The 19528-nt window shown below is 37.3% G+C and overlaps 2 protein-coding genes across 2 annotated transcripts; one reads left to right on the forward strand and one right to left on the reverse strand.

Annotated features, from left to right (window-relative positions):
• The first annotated feature begins 917 nt into the window (after positions 1 to 917).
• Positions 918 to 7716, forward strand: LOC103958729. The gene is made up of 8 exons (XM_048570466.1): positions 918 to 1160; positions 1976 to 2344; positions 2428 to 2687; positions 3294 to 3435; positions 3612 to 3983; positions 4102 to 4233; positions 4779 to 4907; positions 5047 to 7716. The coding sequence occupies exons 1-8, from the start codon at positions 1035 to 1037 to the stop codon at positions 7318 to 7320; spliced, it is 3804 nt and encodes a 1267-aa protein (XP_048426423.1). The 5' UTR covers positions 918 to 1034; the 3' UTR covers positions 7321 to 7716.
• Positions 7717 to 13122: 5406 nt separating this feature from the next.
• Positions 13123 to 13992, reverse strand: LOC103958714 (calcium load-activated calcium channel). Its single transcript, XM_009371020.3, has one exon. The coding sequence runs from the start codon at positions 13975 to 13977 to the stop codon at positions 13396 to 13398; it is 582 nt and encodes a 193-aa protein (XP_009369295.1). The 5' UTR covers positions 13978 to 13992; the 3' UTR covers positions 13123 to 13395.
• Positions 13993 to 19528: the final 5536 nt, after the last annotated feature.

Below are 19528 nucleotides of genomic sequence, written 5' to 3' on the forward strand. Positions count from 1 at the left end.
AAACAACTTACATAGTATCATAATAACATTCATGTAACTCGTAAGTCCAACACATCCAATGCCACTTCAAAAGATAGTTGTTATTTACTAAAAAAAAAGTAGCATTTTTGACATAAATTGTTATGTGAAAAACCTGATTGCGAAAATAAGCATACAAGGATGAACAATATCTGACCCAAAGTTACTGAATATGAGAAGAGAAAATTTTGGTTTTTTTTTTTTTTTTTTTTTTTTTAGAGAAATGCTAAGAAGACTCTCAAGAGTGAGACATTTTGTCACTTTATATTTTTATCACAATATATTATAATATTAACATAAAAATTAACGTTAAATTGTGATGTAGAAGAAAGTTAGTATAAAATGATCCCACTTTGAAAGAACAATTTTGGTAATTTCTTTTCTAATGAACAATTTTGGTAATTTACGTGGAAATAGTGGCGACAGAATGTGCTTTTCTTACCGAAACGACGAAGTGGGCCCCCATAAGTCAGATACGGACGAATAGTGAGTACTGTACAACTAGGAAATTATTTTAGCTTGGGATTTTAAATTAATCCTGTTAAATTAACGGAACAGTATTTCTCTCTCTCTCTCTCTCTCCCCCTCTCCTTCTCTCGCTCATTTCGTTTTAACCGTGCCTCCCTTATATAGCCACCATCACCAAAGCCTTCCCCTCTCTCTCCTCTCTCTCTCTCTCTCTCTCTCTCTGCAAATATATACGCAGCACCAAATCTCACCGTCCTCAACCAAAACCCCCATTACATCCCCTCCCTTCTCAGTTTCTCACCCTGCAATCCAATCCAATCCAATCCAGTCCGTTTCAATTCAACCCACTATCCCAATCGGATTCACCTCCGACGCAATTCATTTCTATCCGAAAACCATCCATTCCTCGATCTATAATTCCCAGATTAATTCCCCTTTTGGTTTTATTGATTGGAATGCTCGATTTTCGATCGGATTGAATCCGAATCGGACCGCGAACGCGTGCCCGGGGATGGGAAGAGCCGGTGAATGAGAATTTTGAACCAAATATGCCCGGTTTAGCTCAGAGAAATGACCAATTCAGTGATGGTTCGTCGCCCATTTACTCACTGTCTTCGTCCAACGGATTTTGGTCCAAGCGTCGCGACGATGTTAGCTACAATCAGCTCCAGAAGGTACTTCATTTTTTTTCTTCTAATTTATTCGATTTTTGCTTTGACATTGGGTTGATAAATGAGATTAATTTGGATCACTTTTTTGGTATTGTGTTTGATTAATGAACTTAATGGGTGTTTTGAGTTTGAATTGGATATTGTACTAACAAGTTATGAGGTTGTACATGTGTGATTGTTCATTGGAGGGCTAGTTTTCGTTGGAATATCGTTGTTTCGTTAATCAGATCCACTTGACTTGTTTGTGTGTGTGTGTATATGTCCTTAGTGAGAATATAATCTTGTAATTATGTATTTGAGTTGATAATTGCGTAATGTGTACCGTTATCGGAAAGCATTTCTCGTTACGTTTTTGTTTCCAAAAGGATCTTCATATGCGAGGTAACGGAAGAAAAGTATGTGCAAAAGAAAGAAAAGTTGTAATTTTTTTTTATTCCGGCAGGATAGTTGAAATAAAGCTGTCTGGTTATACCAAATCTAGTGCATCTTTATTACTTTGTTATAGTAAGTTAGTAACACTTACAGGCTTGGACATAAAACCTAAACACAGACGCACACATGTAGACTCTTTCATCGTCACAAGGAAGCAACAGGTAGAAAAGTTGTGTTCATTGCTTCTTGATAATTGATATGCATTTCCCAGTCTGTGGTTCGTTTGATAGAGTCTGTGGTTGGGATTGAATATGAAGTTCCTTGTAGTATCAATAACATTTGGCAATTTACGGATTGTATGATAACCTATAATTATGCGGGCATTTTTTTTTTACTCATTGATGACTGACAAGTCTCTTATGAAGTTATATCTACTTTTGACGTAGTTTTGGAGTGATCTGTCGCCACAAGCTCGACAGAAGCTTCTCAGGATTGACAAGCAAACACTTTTTGAGCAAGCTCGGAAGAACATGTACTGCTCTAGATGCAATGGGTTACTGCTTGACGGTTTTTTGCAGATTGTTGTGTATGGAAAGTCTTTAAAGCAGGAGGGAACGGGCGGGCAACTATCCTGCAACAGGTCAAGGGCCTCAAAAAATCAAAAAGATGGTGGATCAAGTATTAATAATGGGTGCCATGATGAAATCCCAGATCCATCTGTCCATCCTTGGGGTGGTCTAACCATAACGCGTGAGGGGTCGTTGACACTTATTGATTGCTATCTGTATTGTAAGTCTCTCAAGGGACTTCAAAATGTAAGTTCTGATGATTTTATTATTTCATGAGATTGCGTTCAAGCCAATTTTTTTCTAGTAGCTGAGTTTTCTGCTTGAATCAGGTGTTTGACAGTGCACGCGCAAGGGAACGAGAACGTGAGTTGCTCTATCCTGATGCATGCGGTGGGGGAGGTCGGGGTTGGATAAGCCAAGGAATGGCAAGTTATGGCAGAGGACATGGAACAAGAGAAACATGTGCATTGCACACTGCCAGGCTTTCTTGCGATACATTGGTAGATTTCTGGTCAGCACTCGGAGAGGAAACTCGACAGTCTCTTCTTAGGATGAAGGAGGAGGATTTTATTGAGAGGCTCATGTACAGGTGTTTGGCCATTTATGTATTCCTTTCTCATGAAATTCAATATAAAATAGTGGAAGTGATGTATTTTTTCTTTCTGGTTGAAGGAGCGGCGTATGTTTAGTTTTGGGTTGTGGAGGAAGTTTTGGTTATTACTATTGGGACTGTATTATTAGTAATGATATTGAGGATGTTCAGCCTGGTGAAGCTAATAGGGAAGAGAAAAGTAGCTTCATTTGGTAAAATAGATGTCCATTATTAGCTGATGCATCCTTGACGGCTTTACACAGGCCTGAAACACTCTTTTTTTTTTTTTGAATTAATTTGAATTTGGGTTCGTGCACATAGTAAGTATATTGATGGTATTTAAAAATCCTCACCAAAAACTATGCTGGTGAACAAAAAGGAATAGCACGAAAGATTAATCTACCAGTGGCTTTTCATTTTGCAACATCTGGCCGTTTTGTATCTAGCATGAATTTATATGTTGTTTGGTCCTCTAAAACTGCTTAAAATAGAGTTATGTAATTTATTTTTGCACCAATTACCTCCTTATGTTTAGATATCTTAGCAGTTCTCATCGGTTATTTTTATTCTGGTTGTCTTAAGATTTTGATGTTCCTGTCACAGGTTTGATAGCAAGAGATTTTGCAGAGATTGCAGAAGGAATGTTATTCGTGAGTTCAAGGAGCTAAAGGAGCTGAAGCGCTTGCGGAGGGAACCTCGCTGCACTAATTGGTTTTGTGTTGCAGATACCGCATTTCAGTATGAGGTCTGGCATCATATGTTTTTTAATTTTTGAATTGTCTCTGATTTCTGTGTTCTCTAAATCTTTTTAGAGCAAACTGGTGAGATAAAAAATTTGGACAGTTGGACCTTGTTTATTTTTTAGTGATAAGTACAGATGATATGACTGGCATTTTGATCCCTTTTTTTCTGTCATCTCAGGTATCTGATGGCACAGTACAAGCTGATTGGCGCCATACTTTTGCTGACACTGTTGGGACATACCATCATTTTGAGTGGGCTGTTGGAACAGGCGAGGGAAAATCTGACATTCTGGAATTTGAAAATGTTGGCATGAATGGAAGTGTGAAGGTTAATGATCTAGAGCTCGGTGGTTTAAGTGCATGCTATATTACCCTGAGGGCTTGGAAACTAGATGGCCGTTGCACTGAGCTTTCTGTAAAAGCTCATGCATTAAAGGGTCAAGAATGTGTTCACTGTAGGCTTATAGTCGGAGACGGCTATGTAACAATCACAAGAGGAGAAAGTATTAGAAGATTTTTTGAACATGCTGAAGAGGCAGAGGAAGAAGAGGTAGTTAAGATCCCTAAGGGCTTATTATTATCTATGTTCTCCAGGGGCAGTCGAGATCTATATTATATCTTACGAGGTTAGACCTCATGCAGTGTTGTTATTTAATGTGTTTTGTCAGGATGATGATTCCATGGACAAAGATGGAAATGAACTGGATGGAGAATGCTCCCGTCCACAAAAACATGCAAAGAGTCCTGAACTTGCTCGAGAATTTCTTCTAGATGCTGCAACTGTTATTTTCAAGGAACAGGCATGTTCAGTCTGCTGATGTTATTGTGTGTTAAGTTCGTCGTTGTTCATTTTATAAACTCAACTCCTTGTTTGTTTACCTGTGTTAACATAAATTAAGATCCTTCATTTACCATAGTGTATTCTTAAACCTTGTTAGGTAGTATACAATTCAGTCTGTAAGACATCTGGGTGCAATGTGGAAAGTAAGAGAGATCAGTTATATCTTCTATGGAAGGAATCATGTCAATACTAGTGTTGTCAATGGTGTCTAGGGAATGCAATCACAATAGTTCACTATTATTACTACTTAAACCTTTTTATATAACCATTGAGGAAATGGTATTTAGAACTTGCATTTTCCTTGGAGAAACTATGGTGGGGAAAGGGTGTTCAGGGGTGCTTAAATTTTTGGGTTCCGGACAAAAGTAAACTTATGTTGGCATGATGCTCTACAACTAGTCACTGTGTGTGCGTGGAAATGCTGGCAGATTTGTTAGTATACAAACGTTGTGTGTGACTGTAATATACGTATTCTCTGTCTGATTCTGAATGCCCATCTTTTAGGTGGAAAAAGCATTTAGAGAAGGAACAGCTCGTCAAAATGCACATAGCATCTTTGTTTGTCTTGCACTAAAGCTGCTGGAAGAACGAGTTCACATTGCTTGCAAAGATATAATTACGCTTGAAAAGCAGGTTTTAAATCTTGTTATATTTCCGACAGAATAAATCTTGTCATATATTCAAAAGATAACATACTAGGTAGAAAAATGAGAACAGCCATTTTACGATTTAGGAGGAACACTTCTGATGATTTTGTACCTTTTCCCTACAGATGAAGCTTCTAGAAGAGGAAGAAAAAGAAAAACGTGAAGAAGAAGAGCGCAAAGAGAGGAGAAGAACAAAAGAAAAAGAGAAAAAATTGCGAAGAAAGGAGAGGTTGAAAGGGAAAGAGAAAGATAAAGATACGGAATGTTCTGAAGTAAATGAAACTCCTGCTCTTGATGTTGTCTCAAAGGAAGAATCATCACTAAATGCTGATGAGGAGCCTAATAGTTCCATTAGCTGCAAGGATTCAGTTAGTGAAGCTGATGATCAGATTCTATCTAGGCCTGGATCTCCTGAGATTCCTGATGATCAGTTCCAAAATGATTTTATCATTTCAAAAAGTGAAGACCACTGTCATGCTAGTCTTGATGGTGAAATTACCTATGGAAGAGGTGATACTGGTTCTTTTACAGTTGAGCAATCAAGGTTTTCACGACGGAGATTGAAATTTAGGAGAGAAGCTCAACTAGAGGCATCTTTGAAGTGGTCTGACCAGCGCCGATATGCTGCTGTTTCAGATAGTGCTTCTGTGGTTAGTAGATCCGAGTCGAGATGTAATGCCGATAATTTTGAGACTCCATCAAGGGTTATCAATGGATCAAATAGGCAATCAAGAGTGAATGCCCTGAAGTCCAATGGTCGACATAGTGGTCCTAAGTTTACTGACAAGTTTCTCTCCCCAAGTAACAGGATGAGTGACAGATACGAATTCAATTCTTGCAGCTGTAACAAAAACACTGAATATAGAGCAAAGGTAGAGCCCCATGTTTCTGCTGCCAGAGTGGGATGGGAGGATAAAACTGCAAGTCAGTCAGAATCTGCATTAGATATGTCCAAGCAATTATATCGCGGTAACAGGTATAACCAAGTGGGAGAGATGCAAGTTAGTTGTGTAAGACCCAAAAGCAAAATCAATTATGGGGACAATCCTGGTAGAGATTTGGTTCATCCCAAGAAAATATGGGAGCCCTTGTATACTAGAAGTAACTCAGACTCCGATGTTACCTTGCGGTCATCTGCTTTCAAGGATGAAGATAAAATCATGAAGTCACCTGGTGACATATGTACAGGTGAAGATGGGGCAGATACAGGTGAAATTTATGAGGATAAGAACTTAAAGGAATCAAGAAAATCCAGCACAGGAATGGCTGTCAACTGTCAGAGTGAATTTCATGCGGGAGCACAGGATTCTTGCAACCCAGCGAAACCCACTTATGAGGAGATTGGATTATGCCCTGTCAGTTCTGTACTTAGTTCCATTGACTCTGCATCAAATGGAACTTCTGACCCCACTGTGAGCAGCACTTCTAATTCCGATAACTGCTCATCATGCCTAAGTGAGGGAGATACCAATACAACGTCATCAAATCATGGACATCAGGAATCTTCGTCTACATCAGATTCAGAAGATGCCAGCCAGCAATCAGGAGGAAAGGAAACTTCTCTATTCATTCAAAATGGTTTCCGAGAGTGCCATGAAGTTGGTATGGGGAATAATCAGAATGAAAAAAGAGGAGAGTCTATGGAAAGCAGGACACCGATTGGTCCTTCACTGCGTGGAGCAGGAAGTAACGTTTTTGGGAATCCAACAAAAATTGCTCGGAGTTTTGATAATGGTTTGTCTGCTGTTAATGTGGGTTCTCAGCATCATGGCATGCTTTCTCCGATGCATAACCAAAATGTACAGTTCCCCGTTTTTCAAGGTCCTTCAACAATGGGTTACTATCAACAAAGTCCAGTTTCATGGCCTGCTGCTCCAGCAAATGGAATACTAACATTTCCAAACCACTACTTATACGCTGGTCCTCTTGGGTATGGTATAAATGGAAATTCAGGCTTCTGCATGCAGTATCCTGTGCAGCACGTACCTCCCTTGTTTACCCCTGGCCCCGTTCCAATTTATCGGTCAGTCATCAACAGAGAGGAGCAGAATCAGATATCTACCCCGTGTATGCAAGACTCTCCCAATGAAGCTAATACAGAGAGTGTGGATCCATGTGGAGCATATTCAAGGCAAGCACCACCAACTGGAGAAAGAGCGCAAGATGATAATTCTGGAAAATTGCATACGATTAATGATGGCTTTTCCTTGTTCCATTATGGGGGCCCTGTTGCTAATCCACCAGGATATATGCCTTCGGAAGATCAGACTGTTGTGGATTCTCCTTTAAAATGTTCGGATCATGTTGAGAATGATCAGGCGTGTTACAAGAAAGAGGCGACCATTGAAGAATACAACCTGTTTGCAGCAAGTAATGGCATAAGGTTTCAATTCTTCTGAGGTAAGAGGGCGTGAGGTGGCTGTTGAGGAATGCAGTCCCCTATCTTCTTACATGGCGACCAAAGGTTTGTGGTACTTGGTATTTGGTACTCGATAATCTTCCTTTGAAAAATTCCAATTTTTAGCTCAATAGTTTTGCGTTTTTCGTTTTAGTTATTCATTCGCCCCATTGTTTTTTTCCCCTTAAATAGAGAGAAAAAGGTTGGGAGAGTGCTACAAAGTTTGAAGAGTGTTCTTTTTTCTTTTCTTAATTAATGAAGAATTTGTTGGTATGGAAGTTTTCTCTTGTATTTTAGAGCTTGTTTTAGGGTTTTGAACCTCCTGAAACATTCTTATTAAAAGAATTTTCTTGGATGATGAAAATAATGGAGCTTATATGATGAGGAAGTTATGTGTTGTCTTCAGTGCAAATCATTCAGTTCCAAGTTTATTATGCTCACTGAAATTCTCTCTGTTACATAAATTTTGATGGCTTGAAATTTTGTTTACCATTAGATTGATATTCATCTAGTGATCACGATTTTCTTCGGAGTAGAATTTTCTTCCCTTCTAATCTCTCTTTCATTCTCTCTTCTCTTATTTAAACAGTTACGATTAAATCACGTCAACATCTTATTTTAAAATTTTTATATAGAAAAAAAAAAAAAGGACAAAGTAAAGTGCGGGAAGGAAAGAGGATGGTAACAAGAGGAAATGATATTTTAACCTTCGATTCAAACCCGCCCCTTTTGGAATATATAGTAGTTATTTATTTATGTTTAAATAGTATTATACAATGCATGTTATAAAAGAATGAAGTGGCTCGCCTTCAACTCTTTCTCACATAAAAAATGAATAGCGGTAGGCACACTAAATTTGTGTACTAAATAGTGTCACTAATCAAATTTTTATTTTAAGTCAAGTGAATTTGAAAGAAAATTATTCTTATAAGGAGTGTACAATTACATTTTTGGAATGCAAATAACACTATCCTAAACATTTATATGGTGTAGAATGTGTGCCACATAATTTGGTGCACGATTGAGTAGGAGTGCAACTTGGGTTGGGTTAGCCGGAATTTGTTCATGCCTAACTCGATTTCAAATCCAATCGGGAGGGTTAGAATGAAGAAAAAATCTGCCCAAACCGACCTCAACTCGATCGTTTATTGGATTGGGTTGGGTTGACCCCCATACCAACCCAACCCCAACTTGATTTTAAGTCCGAATTTGCTCATGTACATATTACCCATCCAACTTCATATTATATATACTATATTACTTAGGTAGAAGTTTTGGAATGCATATACTTGAAGTTTGTTTGCGGTTTCCTTGTTAATAATGAAAGATAATGTTACTTTTACATTTTATTTATTTATTGAAGCTTTGTTATATGTCTTGTAATTTTATTTCAACTTTGCATGGTTGAAACATTGGAAATGGTATCCAAGTGGTTTGCTTTAGTTTCTGTGTGAATAATGATGTGTAAATGAAATTTTAACTAAGATTGACGTTGTTTGGTTCAAAATTTGAAAAATCATGCAAAATAAGGGGTTATAAGATTGAACTTGATAAAGTTGGACGAACTCGAATCCAATCTGAGTAAGCCCAAACTCAATTAAACATGAACCCGACTAAACTCACATGGACTTGAACTCAATCCAAACTCAAAGGGTGAAGGTTGGATTAAGTTGACTATCCAATCGCTTGAGGTGCACCCTAGCTTGTAGCGCCACCCATAGAAATTAATTTTGTGAGTTGGGGTAGGGATCATTTCCCCCGAGTCCATAAGATGTTATCCCATTTTTTTCATTGGGCTGGGGTAGAGATCAAAGTTCTCGAGCGACCAGTCCGGCAAACAACTTACAAGATAAAGAGTATCGTTAATTTCTACATGCTCGTTCAAAGATGGAAGTTTAGTAATTCATATGCCACGTAAGTTAGAAAAACATGTCGGACTAAACAACTTTTTCCCATTCGAATGCCTGGTGAACAAGTTCAATGACCTTAAACGGGAGTCCAATTTTCAAACAGAGGTAAGCAGAAGCTACTTAACTTGCTCAGCACGGCAGAGGGGTTAAATGGCCCAAAAGAAACATAAGCGCAGGGAGCAGGGCAAAAGAAACGAGTTTTCAAAAATTAGACAATGTGAATCTATAAATTTCAGTCGAATCCATTGTTTCTTGCACACGAAATTGTCAAAGTTTAATTCAACTATCAGTTTCTGGCCCCAACAAACTTTAATACAGCAAGATAAAAACCAGGCTTATCGAGAAATTCGGTTAATTTGAAAGAATGTTCTGCTGCAGCTTCCTCCAAAGCACTCTTTTCAGGCAAGTCAGAAGTTATAAAATCTGGATATTGTCGTCGTTGCTGCTCCAAAACTTCTCTTCCTTGGGGATGGTGAATAACCAGTCTCGCACCTATACAAGGAACAGCCACAACTCAGAATCAAGAGTGATATTTTGAAAGAATGCACCAGCTAATGTCAGATTTATCACTCTCCAAAAGATTTTCTCCTTGTTAATTTTAACACGAAACTTTCAATTTATGGAGTCATACAGGCAAATATGACACTTTTGGGTGAGCCCAGAATAAAACGTGAGGACGAGTCTATGGCAATTAATGACACTTCATCAAGGCAAAGTAGCAGTAGTATATCAAGCATGAATGAAAAGAAAAATGGATGATATTATTAATCTCAGCAAGAAAATCACCTGGTGTAAAACACCTTCCAAGTGTTTTAAACACTTCGTCAAGTTTCATCGCACAAGGCAGGAACTGGCAGCTAGGCAAGGGAACGAAAAGAGACTGAGATGAGAAAACAGAATTCATCGCACAAAACTACTGATTTTCCTTTCAGGATGTTTCTCGTGTAAAATGACCAATTCAAGAAGCTTAATTATTGATTAACAGAAATGAACCAAAAGGGTTTCTGTTAATATTTCGAAAGTGGCTCGGTTCAACTTGTTATCACCACCCTTACACTTATCTTTAAGATCAGAACCTCTGCATATAAGAACAAGAAAGAAAAAAAAAAAACATTATTCTCAATGGCAATCATTGCAAAGCTCTTAGTCCTGATAGCTCGATTCCTCTCCCCTTAAACCCTAATTTGAACCCTTCGGGGTTCCATTTCCGCCGCTACTTTATCCTGAGAAAAAAACTCACCAGAACCGAGTACTGTTGACTCTGTAAAAGTTAAGATGTTTCCTTTGGCACAAATGAAAGAAACTCTTCTATCCTATATCGCTCAAACGAAAGTAACAAAAAATTAAGTGTAAATTTTACCACCTTTAACTTTAGATTTCATAACAAATGCATACCTTATCTTTTAAACATTCTAATATCATACATTAACTTATGAATTCATGCAATGTTATATGTCCGTTAACCGCTAATGATAACGTGACAAATACATTGACTATACTTTTACTGACGTGGCAAATATTGACCATTGTGCAATATAGAAAAAAAATAAATTTAAAAAAAAAATTTTGACTGCCCAAAAAATTAATAAATTCGTCGCTCTCTCTTATCATCTTCATTGTCGTGTTCTCTCCCACTCTCCCTTTCATGCTGCAACAGCAGCCAAGGTGTAGTCGTCGCAACACCACTCTCATCCGCCCACTAACAGCCCAAAAATTAATATTTCTTGAATCCTCTTTTCATACTTGGTCCGAATCTCTACCTTTTTTCATTAAAATCATATTTACACCTCAAAATTTAGGGTTAAATTTTAGAATAAATCACGAGATTTCAATTTTTACACTGCTAAGCTTTCAAATATTATCAATTTAAACCTTTTGTCATTTTTATGGTAAGAATAGTTTAAATTGATAATATTTTACTATTTGTAACCAAAGTTGATGCCAAGTATGAGCTTTACCCTAACATCCTTTATAAAGTTGACCATCTGGCCAGCCGTTAAATGTTGGCGCGACCATGTTTGGGATCACCTTTGGTGCTGACATGTGAGACGGGAGAATCGAACTAAAAACTTTAAGTGCAGAAGTAATGCGAGTTATCATTTGAGTTACAAGCTTGATATAATATATCCTCCCTTAATAAAATTTTGGTACTAAACTCATGTAACAAATCTTTCCCACATAAAAACTGGGGCATTAACTTTATTTTTTCTTTTTATTTCACCTATTCAAATCATTTATACTCCAACAAAGTGAAGGCTCAAGAAATATTAATCGTGGATAAATTTAGGGTCTATTACTGAAATTAAGTCTATTAACGTAAATTTCTAACCAGTGGTATGAGAGCATCTCTGAAAAATGCGATAAAACAACCAAAATTTTATTATAAAGAGTCAAATCTAAAGAAAGCGAAAATGTGTATCGATGAAACGTAGTTCTAAGTAACATTGCTTCTTAACTTCTTATCATATAAAATATTTATCCCACCTCCATAGGATGATGTCTTTGAAATATTATAACTTTGAGATTTACATTCCAATTTCCACCCAAAGAACAAATTTGTATATGGCCGGGGCATCATACAATCTTGACAACCCCTAGAGCAATTCCACCCCTAAAAGCAGCGGTGGAATTGCTCTTATGCCACGGATCGACATGTCCGTCGTAAATTCAGAATAGCCGTTATGCAAGAGTTGTTCTTTCTGTTTTTGGAACGAATAAAAAAACTTTTGCCCTCGAGATTTGAACTCAAGATATGCTGAAACGGCGGGCAACATTATACAAGAGTTCAGAGTAACCCCTAACCACAGTCAAGAACCGAACAACTTCCATGTCTACAGATAGCCAGTGAAAGCATTAACACCGTCGTAAGGCCATCAAACTGGTAAGAATCGAGCACAAGAGCCCATCAACTCCATAACAAGCCTAATATTCCCACCCGCACCATAGTACTAACGGAAAGAACAACTCTTGCATAACAACAGTTACGGATGGAAACGCGTTAATCTGTAATTACAACAGTTACAATTTCCAAATTTCCATCCCCATTTCCATCCCCTGTCCCATCCAAACTCTCACAATTCTGTGTGCAAGGCAGAGTTCATCCTGCTAATACCATCTATATATGCCTCCGTAAGATATATATACACTCCCTTATAAGATCAAAGTTTAATTAGTATACTTCTAAAGACAAACGCAACTTTTCGCTGAACATACTGATACCATAGTTTATGCAATGTAAAACAAAAGAGCTTATATGACAATACATAGATTCAAACTCACACCAACGTTCCACTTTGATAAACATCAAGACTGCGTGCTATCAGAAATGACCTTAACCAAAACTGTGACTTTTAAACAACCCATACTTTATGCACTATGGTACACAAACAGATACAAAGACAGGAATATGTGTGTGTGTGTGTGTGTGTGTGTCTCCTTTAATTACTCGGTTCTTCAAAAATCAATTCAAAAAGTGAAACGATCCAAAGTAGGAAAACAGAACTAGGATCAGAAAAACAACACTATTGTAATGGTCACAGGTTACAATGCTGCAGACATTTTGATGTCAGCATATACGAAACAAATTGTTGATAAAGTTCAACAAAACAATTTATTTAGCATACAAGGCATACTAGAATGCCGACAACGACAACTTAAATGCAGCTCTCAAGAGAAAGGATCCAATTCCAGACTAGAACAGAACTCACAGAAGCTGAGCATAAGAGAAAATTCACAGCACAAAGATATAAACGGAGACTCAATCAAATTGCATTACCGCAACTTTGACATGATCGAACCCTTGCCATTACTTAGTTCGATTACTCATAACCATTGCCGCACAATTCAGAAAACATAATTCAGTTCAACGTAGCAGCAATTTAGGCATCTTTGAGTGCATAAATTTGTTCACAGCTTAATTACTTAACAAAAAGTTCACATTTTGGTAAATAATACATTAAATTGATAACAAAAAAGGAGTAAAATTCGTCCCTTTTTAGAGATCCAATGATGAGAAAATTATAAAAGCAAATACTAATTGTCATTAGAGAACTAGAACACTAATTAAACAACAACAATATCCAATCGCAATCTAATATCTTAAAAAAAATACTAAATATTGGAACAAACCCAGTAGGCATTGAATGGAGTCCTGAGTGATGAACCCATCAATTGGTTTTCGGGTCGGGCATGGGGAACAACCCGGAACTGGCACCTCTCGGCGGTGAAAAGCCCAAGAATTTCTGCAAATTGGTCCGAATACTGATCGAGCACAGAAAGTACAAAAACGCCATCGAACAGTCCGTCGGATCCTCCCCTTGCAGCCCTCGGTGGCTCATTTTCATCACCAGCCCAAAGGGCTTGAAGGGTAATTTCGCCACCGGCTTACCCTCAAACAGCGAGTTGAGCAGCCCGAAGACGACGAAGAGGACGAGGGCGACAACGGCGCCGGACTTGAACTTGAAGAGCGACAAATCCCGGCTGGATTCCTTGAGGCTGGTCTCGACGCGGTCGATCTTCTTGGTCTTGGATTTTTTGGTAATTTTGGCGGCGGAGGAGGAGTCGGTCTTCATGGTCTCGAGCTTCTTGGCGGCTTTGTCGATGGAGGAGCGGAGGGACTTGTAGGAGTTGGTGCGGTAGATGAGGACCCACGAGATCGCCTCGCAGATGATGGCCGTGCAGACGGATATGCCCACCACCGTCAGGCTGTCGGAGTACTTGAGGCCGGAGAGGAAGGAGGTGGTGGCCATCGGAAAATCGCCGAGAAAACGCGAGAAAATTGGAATGTCGGAGTGTGTGATCTGATTCGGTGGTGTGTTTACTTCGGTCTTCAGATTGTGAGATGTGGGTGGAGTTTTTCGATAGGCCTATATTGGTCTTGGGCCTTGCGACTTGGGCTTCCTTTTTTTTTTTTTTGAATTTTTTCAATATTAACCCAATTGTTAAAAAATTCATATTTACTACCACTACTGGTAGATTCTTATATATGTAAAAGGAATGTAAATACTTTTAAAATGATTGACAATAGTCGAAAATGCTTTTGAAATCAATTTTTAGTAAAAATATAAATAAATCTGAGAAAAACTTTTAAAATGCTTATTTCAAAAAATACATAACTAGTGCTTCTTCAAAATACGGTTCAAATACTTTTGGACCTCAAAAAACAGTTTTCTCAAAAGTGATTTTAGTTGTTTAAAAACACTTCCCAGCGACCCTAATTTTATAAGATCTTTCCCGAACGAAATCTCAGCGGCCTTCAATTGTTTTTGCTTGTAAGTCAACATCAAAAAGTTATTAACCTAGTCTCGAACGAAAAAGGTTGGGGGAGTTGTGTAGTATATAGAGTTTGATAAATTTTCATAGGTGTATGAATACATGGATTTTAAAGCAGTTTAGTTGATACTTTCATAAATCCATGAGGATTTTGATTGAATTTTATATTGATTTTAATGGAGTTTTGAGATTTTTAACATGGATTCATGGATTTTTTTTTATGACCAATTTAATTAATAAAATATTGATGTTTTCAAAATTTTACTACTGGTGATTATGATCATGGCAAAGTGGTTGTTTGAGATAGTAGCGGCAATGTGGAAATGCCAAGTGGTGATTGTTGGCAAGACGGTAGTAATGTGGTGCCTTTGGTGGTGGGGATAATAGTAAAGATGGTGAGTGTTGGGGTGGTGGACGAATGGGGTTTTTTGGGGTGGGTAGGGGGGGTTGGTCTTGATGGGGTGGTGATGATGGTGGTAAAGGCAATAGTCATGGTAATGGTGGTTATGGCGGTAGAGCAAGTGGTCATAAGAGGTTGTGGTTGTGCCGGTGGTTGCGAGGATGGACAAGGTATATACAATGATGGTAATAGAGGTGGCAGTCATAGTGATGGTAATGACAATAGCCACAAAACAAGATATTATAAGAGGTCGTGGTATGAGGATGATGGTTATGACAAAATGGGTTCGTGCTGATTGACATTGCAACGTAGTAGTGGTCGAGGTGGTGTGGTCTGTGGTGGAGGTGCTGATGTTCAAAGCAATGTAGTATAGTCAAGGTGGTGGTGATTAGACCTGGCATTCGTGTCATGGTTCTTGTGTTCGTGTCATTTTCGTATCATACCCGATATCTTAATGGGTCGTGTCGTGTGACACTGGTTAAAATAAACAGGTAAAATGACCCGACCCGATAATATTAATAGGTAATATAACTCGACCTGTTATTCGTTAAGGAACATATATTTTGAACCAATAAATAATCAAATGAAAACATAATACTAAATGAGTATATGCATATCATATTATCGCATTCAAAACACAAAAACGCATTTGTCTTTCAAGTATTACATATTTACATACCCAAAATAAGAGCATAATAAAAAATATAAAAACATTAGAACATTACAAAATATCAAATGTTCAAAAGATTTGCAAAATTAAGGGAGTTATGTTTCAAGGTTTGGAACCTTGCATATTTTCTTACAATCAAACTCTTCAATTCTCATCAATCACCATAGGAAACAGTATGGGAACTTTGGCTTGATATATTGTTTTCAAGAGTTATATTGATGATATTTTCAGTTAGGCTTTCTACATTAGCACTCTCTTCTCATTGATTATATGGCTATTGTTTAAGTAAAGTCTTTAATAGTTTTTTAATTACTGTAGAAGTGTGAAAAATATAGAAAAATATATATAAATGCTCGTAATGACAAGCTTTACAACTTTCGTGAAGGGCATAACTTTGAAATGTGCCCCTATAATCATATAAATCATTGATTAAAATTTAACCATCGATTGTTGTTTACATTTATGCTTCATTTTTCTCACCAAATTTTATTTTTTCAGATTTTGTTTTTTGAAAACATGATCTATTAGAGGATTCAAGAAATGTATATATATATACATATTATTATTTTTTTTTTACATTTCGTACACTTCTACAGTAATTATTATTAATTTTATTACTTTTACACTCAAATAAAAAAACACAATTCATGATGGTTTGGAGGGTTTTAAAAATCTAAACGATAATGTAAGTGTAACTATTGTCTACTCATGGAGGAATGATAAATCATGAGTTTTTATATATTCTTTCACATTTTTCATACTTGTAGGAATGTCTTATTGCCTATACTAATACTATACTAGTTGATTTTAATTTTGTACAACAACATGTTAAGTAAAATTTATCCTGTTAATGATAATAAGAAACTCACATAATAAAAATAAATAAATGAATAAAACTTAATTTTTTTAACTTATATAGAATAATAATACAAAAATATATATTTAATATAGAATATACCAATGTATACAATATGGCTATTGTATTTTATAATAATTTTTTTTGTAATTAAACTTTAAAATTATAATTTATTTTCCTTAACAGGACGAAACGGGTTACCTATGTGTTACCCGCGTGTATACCCATTAAGAACCTGTTATTAACGGGTTCTTAACGGGTCACCCGATAATGACCTGATTAGTTATCGTGTTAACCTGAAACCAGTTATTTTCATGTCATTTTCGTGTCGTGTCACCGTGTCGTTTAAGAAACTACCAGGTCTAGTGATGATGATGATCATCGATTGGATCTTTAATAATAGTAGTAGGAAAATATGAGATCTTTGCACAATTGAATTAATATAATAAAGTCCCAAGCCCAAGCCCAAAAAAATAGTTGGGCCCGTAGTAAAATTCCATTTGCCTCTCAAAACGAAATCGATTAATGGGTTCGTGTATAAATCATACTAGCTTTACCCAATTTTAGAAGAACATGAGCCCTCTTAAAACTCAAATTCATTCCAATTGGCTACCAATTCTCTAAGAAGGTTGATTATGTTGTAGGCTTAATTTATTGAACGATTATGGAGACCATAGAGAGAGGGGTGCGGCAATAGTAGAGAGAAAGAGAGATGTGTAATTGTGATGTGTGTTCTATTCCACCCCATCGTGCCTTTATTTATCGTAGTACGGAATGTTAATTCCTTACCCTTTTAGGATTACAACTCTAATAGGATATTAACTACAAAACGGAATAGTCAAAGATATCGTTAGATACACTAGGATTTACACAATCACATTTCTAACCTAATAGGACTGTAACACTCCCCCTTGAGTGTGTAAATACTTAAACAAATGTAGCATCAGGTCTTCATCGATGAAGTAAGAACAGTTGATGAAATCGTCGACACAATAAACGAATGTGAGTCTCAAATTAACGGAAGAATGCATAAAATGGTAAAACTCACAAAACCTTGCTATAGTAAAACTCAAGGTGGGAGAAAAGCTCATAGACTAAGGAGAAAAGTGAGAAGTTGCATTAAGTCAAAACTATACGTCTTCTGGACGCAAGTAAAAGAGCTCACAAGGGTATGATTAGCCCAAGATGGGTGCCTCGTTAAAACCTAGTTTAGTATCAAAAACCCAGTAGGAAAAATGCTCCTAATCATAGGGAAAAAGAGTACATTAAGATCAAGTGAGTATACTTCTAGATACTCCCCTTAAGTTTGATAGAACTTCCAAATAAGAACTACAAGCATTGCATATGATAGTTAGGCATACCAATTCCTTGGACAAGTTTCTGGAAGGTTGACTTCGGCAGTGACGTCATGTAGAGCTTGGAAAGGTTGTCTGGGATCAGCTTACATGACTTTAATCTCCTATTGCTTTGCTGATGTAGACGCAATATGTCTTGGCGTTGACTTCGTTGATGTATCATGTCTTGGTCGGGCGAATACATGTGGCATAGTCTTCATGGATCGTCATTGGGACTTAATGATGGATAAAAAACAGCAAGTACTTTGAATATGCTCAACAAGAACTCCTAACCATATCTCACTTGTGGCGTAGTGAAGTAAGGTGAGTCTTGGAATGATTCGAAGATTTCGCAACTAAGGTCATATAGTGGACTTCCAAGATATTGCAATATCCCTTGACAGTAAAGACATAACCATTTGGAGATTTTGCCTTGTGCGATTTTGATAAGTAACCAGCGTCAGCATAACAACAAGGCAAGCATCATTCCGAGGATCATGAGGGTTGGATCCGCTCGAGATGCGTAGGGATTTGCCCAAATTCGTAGTACCTTCAGGGTACGTCTTTAATACTAATTCAGTGGTTATGTGTCGGCGCGGTGCTGCATCTTTACCAGTGAAAGAGATGTCCTGTCTAATAAAATGAGCTAAGTACAACGAAGCGCAAAGTTGAACTTAGATATGGAATTTTGGATTCCATAACCTCTTCAAGGGTCTCATTTGCATATAATGTCTGGACGATCATATGTATACTCCAAGGTAACACATTCGGAGTGTAGTTCGACTAGTAGACCAAGGTACCGTCAGAACAACGCTTGAACTTCAGGTCAAGGCATAAACGAGTTTTCCTAAGATCATTCATCTCAAATTCCGTCTTCAAGTGCGAGACAGTTTTCTCAAGCTCTTTTAGAATCTTAGTGAGATTCGTGGTAATGACATAAATTGTAACTCTAGCAATATGGAATAAAACTTCATAGTTTAACACGTAAGGGCATTCATTCAATCCTTGACTAATCAAATAATCACTTAGATGAGTATACCACATCTGCCAGATTGTTTCAATCCTTAAGTGAACGCCTCAAATGAGTTGAGAGGGTGTTTCGTGGTTTAGAACTATTTGAGTCAATCCATGTAATTCTTTGGCAACTTACACGTAAATCTCCATATCTATATCCCTATGGAGGAAACATTAACCACATTTCATAATGCTGTTATCAATCACATGGCATTTAAGAGAAACCTTGTGCCGTAAGGCCTGCATCATATCGCACTATTTCATTCATCTCGTAACGCTTCATTTCCCATTTATAACATAACAGGGTTACTTTGGGCAGTGTAGGAACGACAAGTCTAAAACACACTTTGGTAAGGAATTTGACCTGGATTGTAATTTCGGTTATCCAATCAGTTCTACGTTGTCACTTAATCAACGGAACACGGTTCGATATCATCGCTTTTCATTTATGTCAGTAGCTACATATAAATGAAAACATCATCGATGGTAATCTCATTTTAATTCCATTTTCTCATCCAAACTAGTATACTGAACCAAGAACTTCAAGTCTCATGAGTAATCCAGATTAATCTCATGAGATGGAAATGATTTGAGACAGCGATCAAGAATAGATTCATTTTGTGTTGTGTCTTCCTTTTCTAGGGAAGTGAATCTTATGAACCGAGTGATTTACCATGCTCCAGGCCAATACAGATTGATTAGTTATCCGCTAGTGTACCAGACCGTCCAATAAGGGCGTCTAAAGCATCAAACA

Source organism: the organism of the source record quoted next, unplaced genomic scaffold (genome assembly GCF_019419815.1).
Source record: "Pyrus x bretschneideri cultivar Hongxiangsu unplaced genomic scaffold, Pyrus_bretschneideri_v1 Contig53, whole genome shotgun sequence".
Taxonomy (NCBI): Eukaryota; Viridiplantae; Streptophyta; class Magnoliopsida; order Rosales; family Rosaceae; genus Pyrus; species Pyrus x bretschneideri.